The sequence below is a fragment of the Dendropsophus ebraccatus genome, chromosome 9 (assembly GCF_027789765.1).
Source record: "Dendropsophus ebraccatus isolate aDenEbr1 chromosome 9, aDenEbr1.pat, whole genome shotgun sequence".
NCBI lineage: Eukaryota > Metazoa > Chordata > Amphibia > Anura > Hylidae > Dendropsophus > Dendropsophus ebraccatus.
Genome location: NC_091462.1, coordinates 120,779,633 through 120,796,811, shown reverse-complemented (window position 1 = coordinate 120,796,811; position 17,179 = coordinate 120,779,633). Strand labels below are relative to the sequence as shown.

Sequence of the window (17,179 nt, the reverse complement as noted above, 5' to 3'; positions counted from 1 at the left end):
CTGGGCTGGGGGTATATACTCTGTTACACCGGGTATAGTCTGGGCTGGGGGTATATACTCTGTTACACCGGGTATAGTCTGGGCTGGGGGTATATACACCGGGTATAGTCTGGGCTGGGGGTATATACACCGGGTATAGTCTGGGCTGGGGGTATATACACTGGGTATAGTCTGGGCTGGGGGTATATACTCTGTTACACCGGGTATAGTCTGGGCTGGGGGTATATACTCTGTTACACCGGGTATAGTCTGGGCTGGGGGTATATACTCTGTTACATCGGGTATAGTCTGGGCTGGGGGTATATACTCTGTTACACCGGGTATAGTCTGGGCTGGGGGTATATACTCTATTACATCCGGTATAGTCTGGGCTGGGGGTATATACACCGGGTATAGTCTGGGCTGGGGGTATATACTCTGTTACATCGGGTATAGTCTGGGCTGGGGGTATATACACCGGGTATAGTCTGGGCTGGGGGTATATACACCGGGTATAGTCTGGGCTGGGGGTATATACTCTGTTACACCGGGTATAGTCTGGGCTGGGGGTATATACTCTGTTACACCGGGTATAGTCTGGACTGGGGGTATATACACCGGGTATAGTCTGGGCTGGGGGTATATACACCGGGTATAGTCTGGGCTGGGGGTATATACACCGGGTATAGTCTGGGCTGGGGGTATATACACCGGGTATAGTCTGGGCTGGGAGTATATACTCTGTTACACCGGGTATAGTCTGGGCTGGGGTATATACTCTGTTACACTGGGTATAGTCTGGGCTGGGGGTATATACACCGGGTATAGTCTGGGCTGGGGGTATATACACCGGGTATAGTCTGGGCTGGGAGTATATACTCTGTTACACCGGGTATAGTCTGGGCTGGGGGTATATACACCGGGTATAGTCTGGGCTGGGGGTATATACTCTGTTACACCGGGTATAGTCTGGGCTGGGGGTATATTCTCTGTTACACCGGGTATAGTTTGGGCTGGGGGTATATACTCTGTTACACCGGGTATAGTCTGGGCTGGGGGTATATACTCTGTTACACCGGGTATAGTCTGGGCTGGGGGTATATACACCGGGTATAGTCTGGGCTGGGGGTATATACTCTGTTACACCGGGTATAGTCTGGGCTGGGGGTATATACTCTGTTACACCGGGTATAGTCTGGGCTGGGGGTATATACTCTGTTACACCGGGTATAGTCTGGGCTGGGGGTATATACTCTGTTACACCGGGTATAGTCTGGGCTGGGGCTATATACTCTGTTACACCGGGTATAGTCTGGGCTGGGGGTATATACTCTGTTACACCGGGTATAGTCTGGGCTGGGGGTATATACCCCCGGTATAGTCTGGGCTGGGGGTATATACTCTGTTACACCGGGTATAGTCTGGGCTGGGGGTATATACTCTGTTACACCGGGTATAGTCTGGGCTGGGGGTATATACTCTGTTACACCGAGTATAGTCTGGGCTGGGGGTATATACTCTGTTACACTGGGTATAGTCTGGGCTGGGGATATATACTCTGTTACACCGGGTATAGTCTAGGCTGGGGGTATATACTCTGTTACACCGGGTATAGTCTGGGCTGGGGGTATATACTCTGTTACACCGGGTATAGTCTAGGCTGGGGGTATATACTCTGTTACACCGGGTATAGTCTGGGCTGGGGGTATATACTCTGTTACACCGGGTATAGTCTGGGCTGGGGGTATATACATCGGGTATAGTCTGGGCTGGGGATATATACTCTGTTACACCGGGTATAGTCTGGGCTGGGGGTATATACACCGGGTATAGTCTAGGCTGGGGGTATATACTCTGTTACACCGGGTATAGTCTGGGCTGGGGGTATATACACCGGGTATAGTCTGGGCTGGGGGTATATACCCCCGGTATAGTCTGGGCTGGGGGTATATACTCTGTTACACCGGGTATAGTCTGGGCTGGGGGTATATACCCCCGGTATAGTCTGGGCTGGGGGTATATACTCTGTTACACCGGGTATAGTCTGGGCTGGGGGTATATACTCTGTTACACCGGGTATAGTCTGGGCTGGGGGTATATACTCTGTTACACCGGGTATAGTCTGGGCTGGGGGTATATACACCGGGTATAGTCTGGGCTGGGGGTATATACTCTGTTACATCGGGTATAGTCTGGGCTGGGGGTATATACACCGGGTATAGTCTGAGCTGGGGGTATATACACCGGGTATAGTCTGGGCTGGGGGTATATACTCTGTTACACCGGGTATAGTCTGGGCCGGGGGTATATACTCTGTTACACCGGGTATAGTCTGGGCTGGGGGTATATACACCGGGTATAGTCTAGGCTGGGGGTATATACTCTGTTACACCGGTATAGTCTGGGCTGGGGGTATATACACCGGGTATAGTCTGGGCTGGGGGTATATACTCTGTTACACCGGGCATAGTCTGGGCTGGGGGTATATACTCTGTTACACCGGGTATAGTCTGGGCTGGGGGTATATACACCGGGTATAGTCTGGGCTGGGGGTATATACTCTGTTACACCCGGTATAGTCTGGGCTGGGGGTATATACTCTGTTACACCGGGTATAGTCCGGGCTGGGGGTATATACTCTGTTATACCGGGTATAGTCTGGGCTGGGGGTATATACTCTGTTACACCGGGTATAGTCTGGGCTGGGGGTATATACTCTGTTACACCGGGTATAGTCTGGGCTGGGGGTATATACTCTGTTACACTGGGTATAGTCAGGGCTGGGGATATATACTCTGTTACACCGGGTATAGTCTGGGCTGGGGGTATATTCTCTGTTACACCGGGTATAGTCTGGGCTGGGGGTATATACACCGGGTATAGTCTGGGCTGGGGGTATATACTCTGTTACACCGGGTATAGTTTGGGCTGGGGGTATATACTCTGTTACACCGGGTATAGTCTGGGCTGGGGGTATATACACTGGGTATAGTCTGGGCTGGGGGTATATACTCTGTTACACCGGGTATAGTCTGGGCTGGGGGTATATACATCGGGTATAGTCTGGGCTGGGGGTATATACTCTGTTACACCGGGTATAGTCTGGGCTGGGGGTATATACACCGGGTATAGTCTGGGCTGGGGGTATATACACCGGGTATAGTCTGGGCTGGGGGTATATACTCTGTTACACCGGGTATAGTCTGGGCTGGGGGTATATACACCGGGTATAGTCTGGGCTGTGGGTATATACTCTGTTACACCAGGTATAGTCTGGGCTGGGGGTATATACACCGGGTATAGTCTGGGCTGGGGGTATATACACCGGGTATAGTCTGGGCTGGGGGTATATACTCTGTTACACCGGGTATAGTCTGGGCTGGGGGTATATACACCGGGTATAGTCTGGGCTGGGGGTATATACTCTGTTACACCGGGTATAGTCCGGGCTGGGGGTATATACACCGGGTATAGTCTGGGCTGGGGGTATATACTCTGTTACACCGGGTATAGTCTAGGCTGGGGGTATATACTCTGTTACACCGGTATAGTCTGGGCTGGGGGTATATACTCTGTTACACCGGGTATAGTCTGGGCTGGGGGTATATACTCTGTTACACCGGGTACAGTCTGGGCTGGGGGTATATACTCTGTTACACCGGGTATAGTCTGGGCTGGGGGTATATACACCGGGTATAGTCTGGGCTGGGGGTATATACTCTGTTACACCGGGTATAGTCTGGGCTGGTGGTATATACTCTGTTACACCGGGTATAGTCTGGGCTGGGGGTATATACTCTGTTACACCGGGTATAGTCTGGGCTGGGGTTATATACACCGGGTATAGTCTGGGCTGGGGGTATATACTCTGTTACACCGGGTATAGTCTGGGCTGGGGGTATATACTATGTTACACCGGGTATAGTCTGGGCTGGTGGTATATACTCTGTTACACCGGGTATAGTCTGGGCTGGGGGTATATACACCGGGTATAGTCTGGGCTGGGGGTATATACTCTGTTACACCGGGTATAGTCTGGGCTGGGGGTATTTACACCGGGTATAGTCTGGGCTGGGGGTATATACACCGGGTATAGTCTGGGCTGGGGATATATACTCTGTTACACCGGGTATACTCTGGGCTGGGGATATATACTCTGTTACACCGGGTATAGTCTGGGCTGGAGGTATATACACCGGGTATAGTCTGGGCTGGGGGTATATACTCTGTTACACCGGGTATAGTCTGGGCTGGGGGTATATACACCGGGTATAGTCTGGGCTGGGGGTATATACTCTGTTACACCAGGTATAGTCTGGGCTGGGGGTATATACACCGGGTATAGTCTGGGCTGGGGTATATACTCTGTTACACCGGGTATAGTCTGGGCTGGGGGTATATACTCTGTTACACCGGGTATAGTCTGGGCTGGGGGTATATACTCTGTTACACCGGGTATAGTCCGGGCTGGGGGTATATACACCGGGTATAGTCTGGGCTGGGGGTATATACTCTGTTACACCGGGTATAGTCTAGGCTGGGGGTATATACTCTGTTACACCGGTATAGTCTGGGCTGGGGGTATATACTCTGTTACACCGGGTATCGTCTGGGCTGGGGGTATATACTCTGTTACACCGGGTATAGTCTGGGCTGGGGGTATATACACCGGGTATAGTCTGGGCTGGGGGTATATACTCTGTTACACCGGGTATAGTCTGGGCTGGGGGTATATACACCGGGTATAGTCTGGGCTGGGGGTATATACTCTGTTACACCGGGTATAGTCTGGGCTGGTGGTATATACTCTGTTACACCGGGTATAGTCTGGGCTGGGGGTATATACTCTGTTACACCGGGTATAGTCTGGGCTGGGGGTATATACACCGGGTATAGTCTGGGCTGGGGGTATATACACCGGGTATAGTCTGGGCTGGGGGTATATACTCTGTTACACCGGGTATAGTCTGGGCTGGGGGTATATACTCTGTTACACCGGGTATAGTCCGGGCTGGGGGTATATACACCGGGTATAGTCTGGGCTGGGGGTATATACTCTGTTACACCGGGTATAGTCTAGGCTGGGGGTATATACTCTGTTACACCGGTATAGTCTGGGCTGGGGGTATATACTCTGTTACACCGGGTATAGTCTGGGCTGGGGGTATATACTCTGTTACACCGGGTATAGTCTGGGCTGGGGGTATATACACCGGGTATAGTCTGGGCTGGGGGTATATACTCTGTTACACCGGGTATAGTCTGGGCTGGTGGTATATACTCTGTTACACCGGGTATAGTCTGGGCTGGGGGTATATACTCTGTTACACCGGGTATAGTCTGGGCTGGGGTTATATACACCGGGTATAGTCTGGGCTGGGGGTATATACTCTGTTACACCGGGTATAGTCTGGGCTGGGGGTATATACTATGTTACACCGGGTATAGTCTGGGCTGGTGGTATATACTCTGTTACACCGGGTATAGTCTGGGCTGGGGGTATATACACCGGGTATAGTCTGGGCTGGGGGTATATACTCTGTTACACCGGGTATAGTCTGGGCTGGGGGTATATACACCGGGTATAGTCTGGGCTGGGGGTATATACACCGGGTATAGTCTGGGCTGGGGATATATACTCTGTTACACCGGGTATACTCTGGGCTGGGGATATATACTCTGTTACACCGGGTATAGTCTGGGCTGGAGGTATATACACCGGGTATAGTCTGGGCTGGGGGTATATACTCTGTTACACCGGGTATAGTCTGGGCTGGGGGTATATACTCTGTTACACCGGGTATAGTCTGGGCTGGGGGTATATACTCTGTTACACCGGGTATAGTTTGGGCTGGGGGTATATACTCTGTTACACCGGGTATAGTCTGGGCTGGGGGTATATACACCGGGTATAGTCTGGGCTGGGGGTATATACTCTGTTACACCGGGTATAGTCTGGGCTGGGGGTATATACACCGGGTATAGTCTGGGCTGGGGGTATATACACCGGGTATAGTCTGGGCTGGGGGTATATACTCTGTTACACTGGGTATAGTCTGGGCTGGGGGTATATACTCTGTTACACCGGGTATAGTCTGGGCTGGGGGTATATACTCTGTTACACCGGGTATAGTCTGGGCTGGGGGTATATACTCTGTTACACCGGGTATAGTCTGGCCTGGGGGTATATACTCTATTACACCGGGTATAGTCTGGGCTGGGGGTATATACTCTGTTACACCGGGTATAGTCTGGGCTGTGGGTATATACACCGGGTATAGTCTGTGCTGGGGGTATATACTCTGTTACAGCGGGTATAGTCTGGGCTGGGGGTATATACTCTGTTACACCGGGTATAGTCTGGGCTGGGGGTATATACACCGGGTATAGTCTGGGCTGGGGGTATATACTCTGTTACACCGGGTATAGTCTGGGCTGGGGGTATATACTCTGTTACACCGGGTATAGTCTGGGCTGGGGGTATATACTCTGTTACACCGGGTATAGTCTGGGCTGGGGGTATATACTCTGTTACACCGGGTATAGTCTGGGCTGGGGGTATATACACCGGGTATAGTCTGGGCTGGGGGTATATACACCGGGTATAGTCTGGGCTGGGGGTATATACATCGGGTATAGTCTGGGCTGGGGGTATATACTCTATTACACCGGGTATAGTCTGGGCTGGGGGTAAATACACCGGGTATAGTCCGGGCTGGGGGTATATACACCGGGTATAGTCTGGGCTGGGGATATATACTCTGTTACACCGGGTATAGTCTGGGCTGGGGATATATACTCTGTTACACCGGGTATAGTCTGGGCTGGGGGTATATACTCTGTTACACCGGTATAGTCTGGGCTGGGGGTATATACTCTGTTACACCCGGTATAGTCTGGGCTGGGGGTATATACTCTGTTACACCCGGTATAGTCTGGGCTGGGGGTATATACTCTGTTACACCGGGTATAGTCTGGGCTGGGGGTATATACTCTGTTACACCGGTATAGTCTGGGCTGGGGGTATATACTCTGTTACACCCGGTATAGTCTGGGCTGGGGGTATATACTCTGTTACACCGGGTATAGTCTGGGCTGGGGGTATATACACCGGGTATAGTCTGGGCTGGGGGTATATACTCTGTTACACCAGGTATAGTCTGGGCTGGGGGTATATACTCTGTTACACTGGGTATAGTCTGGGCTGGGGGTATATACACCGGGTATAGTCTGGGCTGGGGGTATATACTCTGTTACACCGGGTATAGTCTAGGCTGGGGGTATATACTCTGTTACACCGGGTATAGTCTGGGCTGGGGGTATATACACCGGGTATAGTCTAGGCTGGGGGTATATACTCTGTTACATCGGGTATAGTCTGGGCTGGGGGTATATACTCTGTTACACTGGGTATAGTCTGGGCTGGGGGTATATACTCTGTTACACCGGGTATAGTCTGGGCTGGGGGTATATACTCTGTTACACCGGGTATAGTCTGGGCTGGGGGTATATACTCTGTTACACCGGGTATAGTCCGGGCTGGGGGTATATAGTCCGGGCTGGGAGTATATAGTCCGGGCTGGGGGTATATAGTCCGGGCTGGGGGTATGTAGTCCGGGCTGGGGGTATGTAGTCCGGGCTGGGGGTATGTAGTCCGGGCTGGGGGTATGTAGTCCGGGCTGGGGGTATGTAGTCCGGGCTGGGGGTATGTAGTCCGGGCTGGGGGTATATAGTCCGGGCTGGGGGTATGTAGTCCGGGCTGGGGGTATATAGTCCGGGCTGGGGGTATATAGTCCGGGCTGGGGGTATATAGTCCGGGCTGGGGGTATATAGTCCGGGCTGGGGGTATATAGTCCGGGCTGGGGGTATATAGTCCGGGCTGGGGGTATATAGTCCGGGCTGGGGGTATATAGTCCGGGCTGGGGGTATATACACCGGGTATAGTCTGGGCTGGGGGTATATACACCGGGTATAGTCTGGGCTGGGGGTATATACTCTGTTACACCGGGTATAGTCTGGGCTGGGGGTATATACTCTGTTACACCGGGTATAGTCTGGGCTGGGGGTATATACACCGGGTATAGTCTGGGCTGGGGGTATATACTCTGTTACACCGGGTATAGTCTGGGCTGGGGGTATATACTCTGTTACACCGGGTATAGTCTGGGCTGGGGGTATATACACCGGGTATAGTCTGGGCTGGGGGTATATACACCGGGTATAGTCTGGGCTGGGGGTATATACTCTGTTACACCGGGTATAGTCTGGGCTGGGGGTATATACTCTGTTACACCGGGTATAGTCTGGGCTGGGGGTATATACTCTGTTACACCGGGTATAGTCTGGGCTGGGGGTATATACTCTGTTACACCGGGTATAGTCTGGGCTGGGGGTATATACACCGGGTATAGTCTGGGCTGGGGGTATATACACCGGGTATAGTCTGGGCTGGGGGTATATACACCGGGTATAGTCTGGGCTGGGGGTATATACTCTGTTACACCTGGTATAGTCTGGGCTGGGGGTATATACTCTGTTACACCGGGTATAGTCTGGGCTGGGGGTATATACTCTGTTACACCCGGTATAGTCTGGGCTGGGGGTATATACTCTGTTACACCGGGTATAGTCTGGGCTGGGGGTATATACTCTGTTACACCGGGTATAGTGTGGGCTGGGGGTATATACTATGTTACACCGGGTATAGTCTGGGCTGGGGGTATATACACCGGGTATAGTCTGGGCTGGGGGTATATAGTCCGGGCTGGGGGTATGTAGTCCGGGCTGGGGGTATATAGTCCGGGCTGGGGGTATATAGTCCGGGCTGGGGGTATATAGTCCGGGCTGGGGGTATATAGTCCGGGCTGGGGGTATATAGTCCGGGCTGGGGGTATATAGTCCGGGCTGGGGGTATATAGTTCTCCTCTCAACAGCTGAATTCTCACCTAATTTGTCCCTCACCGCTCGCAGTAGAGAACATTATTTCGTTCATATCTACCCGTCCTCTCCCCTCATACCTCACACTATGAACGTCCTCTCCCCTCATACCTCACACTATGAACGTCCTCTACTCTCATACCTCACACTATGAACGTCCTCTCCCCTCATACCTCACACTGTGAACGTCCTCTCCCCTCATACCTCACACTATGAACGTCCTCTACTCTCATACCTCACACTATGAACGTCCTCTCCCCTCATACCTCACACTGTGAACGTCCTCTCCCCTACCTCACACTATGAACGTCCTCTTCTCTCATACCTCACACTGTGAACGTCCTCTCCCCTCATACCTCACACTATGAACGTCCTCTACTCTCATACCTCACACTGTGAACGTCCTCTCCCCTCATACCTCACACTGTGAACGTCCTCTCCCCTCATACCTCACACTATGAACGTCCTCTCCCCTCATACCTCACACTATGAACGTCCTCTACTCTCATACCTCACACCGCACACTATGAACGTCCTCTCCCCTCATACCTCACACTGTGAACGTCCTCTCCCCTCATACCTCACACTATGAACGTCCTCTACTCTCATACCTCACACTATGAACGTCCTCTCCCCTCATACCTCACACTGTGAACGTCCTCTCCCCTCATACCTCACACCGCACAGTATGAACGTCCTCTCCCCTCATACCTCACACTATGAACGTCCTCTCCCCTCATACCTTACACCGCACACTATGAACGTCCTCTACCCTCATACCTTACACCGCACAGTATGAACGTCCTCTCCCCTCATACCTCACACTATGAACGTCCTCTCCCCTCATACCTCACACTATGAACGTCCTCTCCCCTCATACCTCACACCGCACAGTATGAACGTCCTCTCCCCTCATACCTCACACTGTGAACGTCCTCTCCCCTACCTCACACTATGAACGTCCTCTTCTCTCATACCTCACACTGTGAACGTCCTCTCCCCTCATACCTCACACTATGAACGTCCTCTACTCTCATACCTCACACTGTGAACGTCCTCTCCCCTCATACCTCACACTGTGAACGTCCTCTCCCCTCATACCTCACACTATGAACGTCCTCTCCCCTCATACCTCACACTATGAACGTCCTCTACTCTCATACCTCACACTATGAACGTCCTCTCCCCTCATACCTCACACTATGAACGTCCTCTACTCTCATACCTCACACTGTGAACATCCTCTCACCTCATACCTCACACTATGAACGTCCTCTCCCCTCATACCTCACACTATGAATGTCCTCTCCCCTCATACCTCACACTGTGAACGTCCTCTCCCCTCATACCTCACACTATGAACGTCCTCTACTCTCATACCTCACACTATGAACGTCCTCTCCCCTCATACCTCACACTGTGAACGTCCTCTCCCCTCATACCTCACACTATGAACGTCCTCTACTCTCATACCTCACACTATGAACGTCCTCTCCCCTCATACCTCACACTGTGAACGTCCTCTCCCCTCATACCTCACACCGCACAGTATGAACGTCCTCTCCCCTCATACCTCACACTATGAACGTCCTCTCCCCTCATACCTTACACCGCACACTATGAACGTCCTCTACCCTCATACCTTACACCGCACAGTATGAACGTCCTCTCCCCTCATACCTCACACTATGAACGTCCTCTCCCCTCATACCTCACACTATGAACGTCCTCTCCCCTCATACCTCACACCGCACAGTATGAACGTCCTCTCCCCTCATACCTTACACCGCACACTATGAACGTCTTCTCCCCTCATACCTTACACCGCACAGTATGAACGTCCTCTCCCCTCGTACCTTACATGGCACACTATGAACGTCCTCCAACCTCATACCTCACACCGCACAGTATGAACGTCCTCTCCCCTCATACCTTACACCGCACACTATGAACGTCCTCTCCCCTCATACCTTACACCGCACACTATGAACGTCCTCTCCCCTCATACTATGAACGTCCTCTCCCCTCATACCTCACACTGCACACTATGACACCGCACACTGTGAACGTCCTCTCACCTCACCTCACACTCTGAACGTCCTCTCCCCTCATACCTTACACCGCACAGTATGAACGTCCTCTCCCCTCATACCTTACACCGCACACTATGAACGTCCTCCACCCTCATACCTCACACCGCACAGTATGAACGTCCTCTACTCTCATACCTTACACCGCACATTATGAACGTCCTCTCCCCTCATACCTCACACTATGAACGTCCTCTCCCCTCATACCTCACACTGTGAACGTCCTCTCCCCTCATACCTCACACTATGAACATCCTCTCCCCTCATACCTCACACTATGAACATCCTCTTCCCTCATACCTCACACTATGAACATCCTCTCCCTTCATACCTCACACTATGAACGTCCTCTCCCCTCATACCTCACACTATGAACACCCTCTCCCCTCATACCTCACACCGCACACTATGAACGTCCTCTCCCCTCATACCTTACACCGCACACTATGAACGTCCTCTCCCCTCATACCTCACACTATGAACGTCCTCTCCCCTCATACCTTACACCGCACACTATGAACGTCCTCTCCCCTCATACCTTACACCGCACAGTATGAACGTCCTCTCCCCTCATACCTTACACCGCACACTATGAACGTCCTCTCCCCTCATACCTCACAGTATGAACGTCCTCTCCCCTCATACCTCACACCGCACACTATGAACGTCCTCTACTCTCATACCTTACACCGCACACTATGAACGTCCTCTCCCCTCATACCTCACACCGCACACTATGAACGTCCTCTCCCCTCATACCTCACACATACACAGCTCTCTCCTGCCCTGTCTTGGCTACTGATCCATGATCTGATGTCATCATTACCTTGTACATATTTTCACGAGACTTTCCCGGTGAGGTATCAGTATCATTGTTTTCCTTCTCATACACAGGGCAGAGAGAGGAGCAGGGGATGGGCCTAGACAGAAGAATGCGGCTTCATTCCAGGGGCTGTGAGTCACAGCGAGAGTCCCACACCTTGCCCAGGTATGTCATACCTGTCTGACACAGTCATTGTCTGTGGGGAACAACACCGCTCCAGAACCCGCACCAGGCAGAGTCCTCTGCATCCACCGCTCCAGAACCCACACCAAGCAGAGTCCTCTGCATCCACCGCTCCAGAACCCGCACCAAGCAGAGTCCTCTGCATCCACCGCTCCAGAACCCACACCAGGCAGAGTCCTCTGCATCCACCGCTCCAGGACCCACACCAAGCAGAGTCCTCTGCATCCACCGCTCCAGAACCCGCACCAAGCAGAGTCCTCTGCATCCACCGCTCCAGGACCCACACCAAGCAGAGTCCTCTGCATCCACCGCTCCAGAACCCACACCAGGCAGAGACCTCTGCATCCACCGCTCCAGAACCCGCACCAAGCAGAGTCCTCTGCATCCACCGGCTCCAGAACCCACACCAAGCAGAGTCCTCTGCATCCACCGCTCCAGGACCCACACCAAGCAGAGTCCTCTGCATCCACCGGCTCCAGAACCCGCACCAAGCAGAGTCCTCTGCATCCACCGCTCTGCACCTGCAGGATGAGAGAACATGACTGAGGCACAGGAGCCAAAGGTACGGGGGGCAGGGATGTCGCCTGTACTATACCTTCTCCTATCAGGCTGGAGTGCGGCACCACTGGCTATAAGGCAGGATTCTCACCCGGAGAAGGGGCACACGTACCTGGCTCAGGTATTTTATGATAGGAGGATGGGGAGCCGGCCCGGGTGCAGCATTGTCGGCTCTTGTTGTGGGGGTAGATGGGGAGCCGGCACGGGGTGCAGCATTGTCGGCTCTTGTTGTGGGGGTAGATGGGGAGCCGGCCCGGGTGCAGCATTGTCGGCTCTTGTTGTGGGGGTAGATGGGGAGCCTGCCCGGGGTGCAGCATTGTCGGCTCTTGTTGTGGGGGTAGATGGGGAGCCGGCCCGGGTGCAGCATTGTCGGCTCTTGTTGTGGGGGTAGATGGGGAGCCTGCCCGGGGTGCAGCATTGTCGGCTCTTGTTGTGGGGGTAGATGGGGAGCCTGCCCGGGGTGCAGCATTGTCGGCTCTTGTTGTGGGGGTAGATGGGGAGGCGGCCCGGGGTGCAGCATTGTCGGCTCTTGTTGTGGGGGTAGATGGGGAGCCTGCCCGGGGTGCTGCAATATCAGCTCTTGTTGTGGGGGTAGATGGGGAGGCGGCCCGGGGTGCAGCATTGTCGGCTCTTGTTGTGGGGGTAGATGGGGAGCCTGCCCGGGGTGCAGCATTGTCGGCTCTTGTTGTGGGGGTAGATGGGGAGCCGGCCCGGGGTGCAGCATTGTCGGCTCTTGTTGTGGGGGTAGATGGGGAGCCTGCCCGGGGTGCTGCATTGTCGGCTCTTGTTGTGGGGGTAGATGGGGAGCCTGCCCGGGGTGCTGCATTGTCGGCTCTTGTTGTGGGGGTAGATGGGGAGCCTGCCCGGGGTGCAGCATTGTCGGCTCTTGTTGTGGGGGTAGATGGGGAGCCGGCCCGGGTGCAGCATTGTCGGCTCTTGTTGTGGGGGTAGATGGGGAGCCTGCCCGGGGTGCAGCATTGTCGGCTCTTGTTGTGGGGGTAGATGGGGAGGCGGCCCGGGGTGCAGCATTGTCGGCTCTTGTTGTGGGGGTAGATGGGGAGCCTGCCCGGGGTGCAGCATTGTCGGCTCTTGTTGTGGGGGTAGATGGGGAGCCTGCCCGGGGTGCAGCATTTTTGGCTCTTGTTGTGGGGGTAGATGGGGAGCCGGCCCGGGGTGCAGCATTGTCGACTCTTGTTGTGGGGGTAGATGGGGAGCCTGCCCGGGTGCAGCATTGTCGGCTCTTGTTGTGGGGGTAGATGGGGAGCCGGCACGGGGTGCTGCATTGTCGGCTCTTGTTGTGGGGGTAGATGGGGAGCCTGCCCGGGGTGCTGCAATATCAGCTCTTGTTACAATGTAATTTGTAGTGGAACGTGTCCTGGAATCCTACATTTTGCCCTCTGGTCCCATCACAGGATCGGCCAATCTCTACTGAGGAGAAACTTAAAAATGGAGCAAAAGAGGAGGAATTCAAGGTCCTGGTCAGCGCCCCCCTGCGCCCCCCAAACTCCAAGCACAACAGAAGGAAGGACTGTGGGTTTTTCCCCTCCTGCAGCCTGCGGAGATTGGCCATAGTGAGCATCGTGTGTGGAGTCTCCTGTGTGGGGATCAAGGCTCTAATCCTGGCTCTGCAGGTAAGTGCTGACCCCCAAGGTCTGTCCTCTGCCCCTCGCTCTCGCTCTGTCCCGCGCCCACCCCTCTGTCGATCTGTCCCGCGCCCACCCCACTGTCGATCTGTCCCGCGCCCACCCCTCTGTCGATCTGTCCCGCGCCTACCCCACTGTCGATCTGTCCCGCGCCCACCCCACTGTCTATCTGTCCCGCGCCCACACCTCTCTCAATCTCACTCTCCCGCGCCCATCCCTCTCTCGATCTCTGTCCCGTGCCCACACCTCTCGATCTCACTGTCCCGCGCCCACCCCTCTCGCTCTCTCTCTGTCCCGTGCCCACACCTCTCTCGATCTCACTGTCCCGCGCCCACCCCTCTCGCTCTCTCTCTGTCCCGTGCCCACACCTCTCTCGATCTCACTGTCCCGCGCCTACCCCTCTCGATCTCTATCCCGTGCCCACACCTCTCTCGATCTCTGTCCCGTGCCCACACCTCTCGATCTCACTGTCCCGCGCCCACCCCTCTCTCTCTGTCCCGTGCCCACACCTCTCTCGATCTCACTGTCCCGCACCCACCCCTCTCGATCTCTATCCCGTGCCCACACCTCTCTCGATCTCTGTCCCGTGCCCACACCTCTCGATCTCACTGTCCCGCGCCCACCCCTCTCTCTCTGTCCCGTGCCCACCCCTCTCGATCTCTATCCCGTGCCCACACCTCTCTCGATCTCTGTCCCGTGCCCACACCTCTCGATCTCACTGTCCCGCGCCCACCCCTCTCTCTCTGTCCCGTGCCCACACCTCTCTCGATCTGTCCTGTGCCCACACCTCTCGATATCACTGTCCCGCGCCCACCCCTCTCTCGATCTCACTGTCCCGCGCCCATCCCTCTCACTCTCTCTCTGTCCCGTGCCCACCCCTCTCTCTCTGTCCCGTGCCCACACCTCTCTCGATCTCACTGTCCCGCGCCTACCCCTCGATCTCTGTCCCGTGCCCACACCTCTCTCTATCTCTGTCCCGTGCCCACGCCTCTCTCGATCTCACTGTCCCGCGCCTACCCCTCGATCTCTGTCCCGTGCCCACACCTCTCTCTATCTCTGTCCCGTGCCCACACCTCTCTAGTTCTCACTGTCCCGCGCCTACCCCTCTCGATCTCTGTCTCGTGCCCACACCTCTCTCTATCTCTGTCCCGTGCCCACGCCTCTCTCGATCTCACTGTCCCGCGCCTACCCCTCGATCTCTGTCCCGTGCCCACACCTCTCTCTATCTCTGTCCCGTGCCCACACCTCTCTCGTTCTCACTGTCCCGCGCCTACCCCTCTCGATCTTATTGGCATAACAAGTGCAGTATGTACAGGAGACAGAGATACGGCCGGCGAGCCTCAGCCGGCAGCTTCACAGTATCTAGAGGAGCGCATCACAGGAATGGTGAGTTCGGTTATAAGGACAAGTCATATGACTTGTCCTTAAAACCGAACTCACCATTCCTGTGATGCGCTCCTCTAGATACTGTGAAGCTGCCGGCTGAGGCTCGCCGGCCGTATCTCTGTCTCCTGTACATACTGCACTTGTTATGCCAATAAAATAGCAGAAACCTACCTGATGTGTGCCGGGATTGACTCTCTCACCTATACTTGGGATAACTCCTACCACGTGCACCATCGCTACCACAGAGTGCCGTCTTCTATCAATACACCGTACCCCTCTCGATCTGTCCCGTCCCCACACCTCTCGATCTCACTGTCCCGCGCCCACCCCTCTCTCGATCTCACTGTCCCGCGCCCACCCCTCTCGCTCTCTCTCTGTCCCGTGCCCACACCTCTCTCGATCTCACTGTCCCGCGCCTACCTCTCTCGATCTCTGTCCCGTGCCCACACCTCTCTCGATCTCACTATCCCGCGCCCACACCTCTCGCTCTCTCTCTGTCCCGTGCCCACCCCTCTCGCTTTCTGTCTTGCACCCTCCCCTCTGGCTCTCTCTCTCTTTCTGTGTTCAGCACTCACCCCTCCTAACCAATGTTTTGTCCGGCAGGCAGAGCAGGCATGTGACCAGGAGTTGAGGGGCACCCTCTCTCGCCGCTCTCGGAGATTCTCCATCCTGAGTATCCTGTTGTTCGTGGGCGTTCTGGTGTCTCTGCCCGTTCTTCTGGTTCTGGCATCATATGTGATGACTCTGATAGAGTGATGTCATTAGTGGAAGATCTCCCCCGCCGCTCTATATACAATGTTTTATACTGATGTCTATTTAACCCTTTGAGGACCAGGCCCAAAATGACCCAGTGGACCGCGCAAATTTTGATCTTAGTGTTTCCGTTTTTCCTTCCTCCCCTTCTAAGAGCTCCAGCACTCTCAGTTTTCTATCTACAAGCCATGTAAGTGCTTATTTGTTACAGGAATAGTTGTACTGTGTAATGGCGTCATTCATTCTACCGTAACATGTATGATGGAAGCCCAAATATATTATTTATGATGGAACCCCAAATATATTATGTATGATGGAACCCCAAATATATTATGTATGATGGAACCCCAAATATATTATGTATGATGGAACCCCAAATATATTATGTATGATGGAACCCCAAATATATTATGTATGATGAAACCCCCCAAATATATTATGTATGACGGAACCCCAAATATATTATGTATGATGGAACCCCCCAAATATATTATGTATGACGGAACCCCAAATATATTATGTATGATGGAACCCCAAATATATTATGTATGATGGAATTCCAAATATATTATGTATGATGGAACCCCCCAAATATATTATGTATGAAGATATAAATAGGTGAAATCGTAAAAAAGAGCAATATGGTAACGTTTGGGGGGTTCCTGTGTCTACGTAATGCACTATATGGTAACAGCGACATGATACCATTACTCTATAGGTCAGTCTGAACACATCCATATGCAGGTTACACAGATTCTCTAATGTTATATATGTATTTTTTTGGGCAATTAAATATTAATAAAATGGGCCTATTGTGACGCTTATAA

General features: G+C 53.5%; 1 protein-coding gene across 2 annotated transcripts; it reads left to right on the top strand.

Annotated features, from left to right (window-relative positions):
* Positions 1-11,946: 11,946 nt before the first annotated feature.
* Positions 11,947-17,179, top strand: TMEM265 (transmembrane protein 265). Of its 2 annotated transcripts, none has more exons than XM_069982423.1 (3): positions 11,947-12,574; positions 13,983-14,201; positions 16,203-17,179. In XM_069982423.1, exons 1-3 carry the CDS (start codon positions 12,551-12,553, stop codon positions 16,353-16,355), a joined length of 396 nt encoding a protein of 131 aa, XP_069838524.1. In that variant the 5' UTR covers positions 11,947-12,550; the 3' UTR covers positions 16,356-17,179. The 2 variants fall into 2 exon arrangements, with proteins under 2 accessions (XP_069838524.1, XP_069838523.1); XM_069982422.1 differs by lacking the exon at positions 11,947-12,574 and adding an exon at positions 12,581-12,691.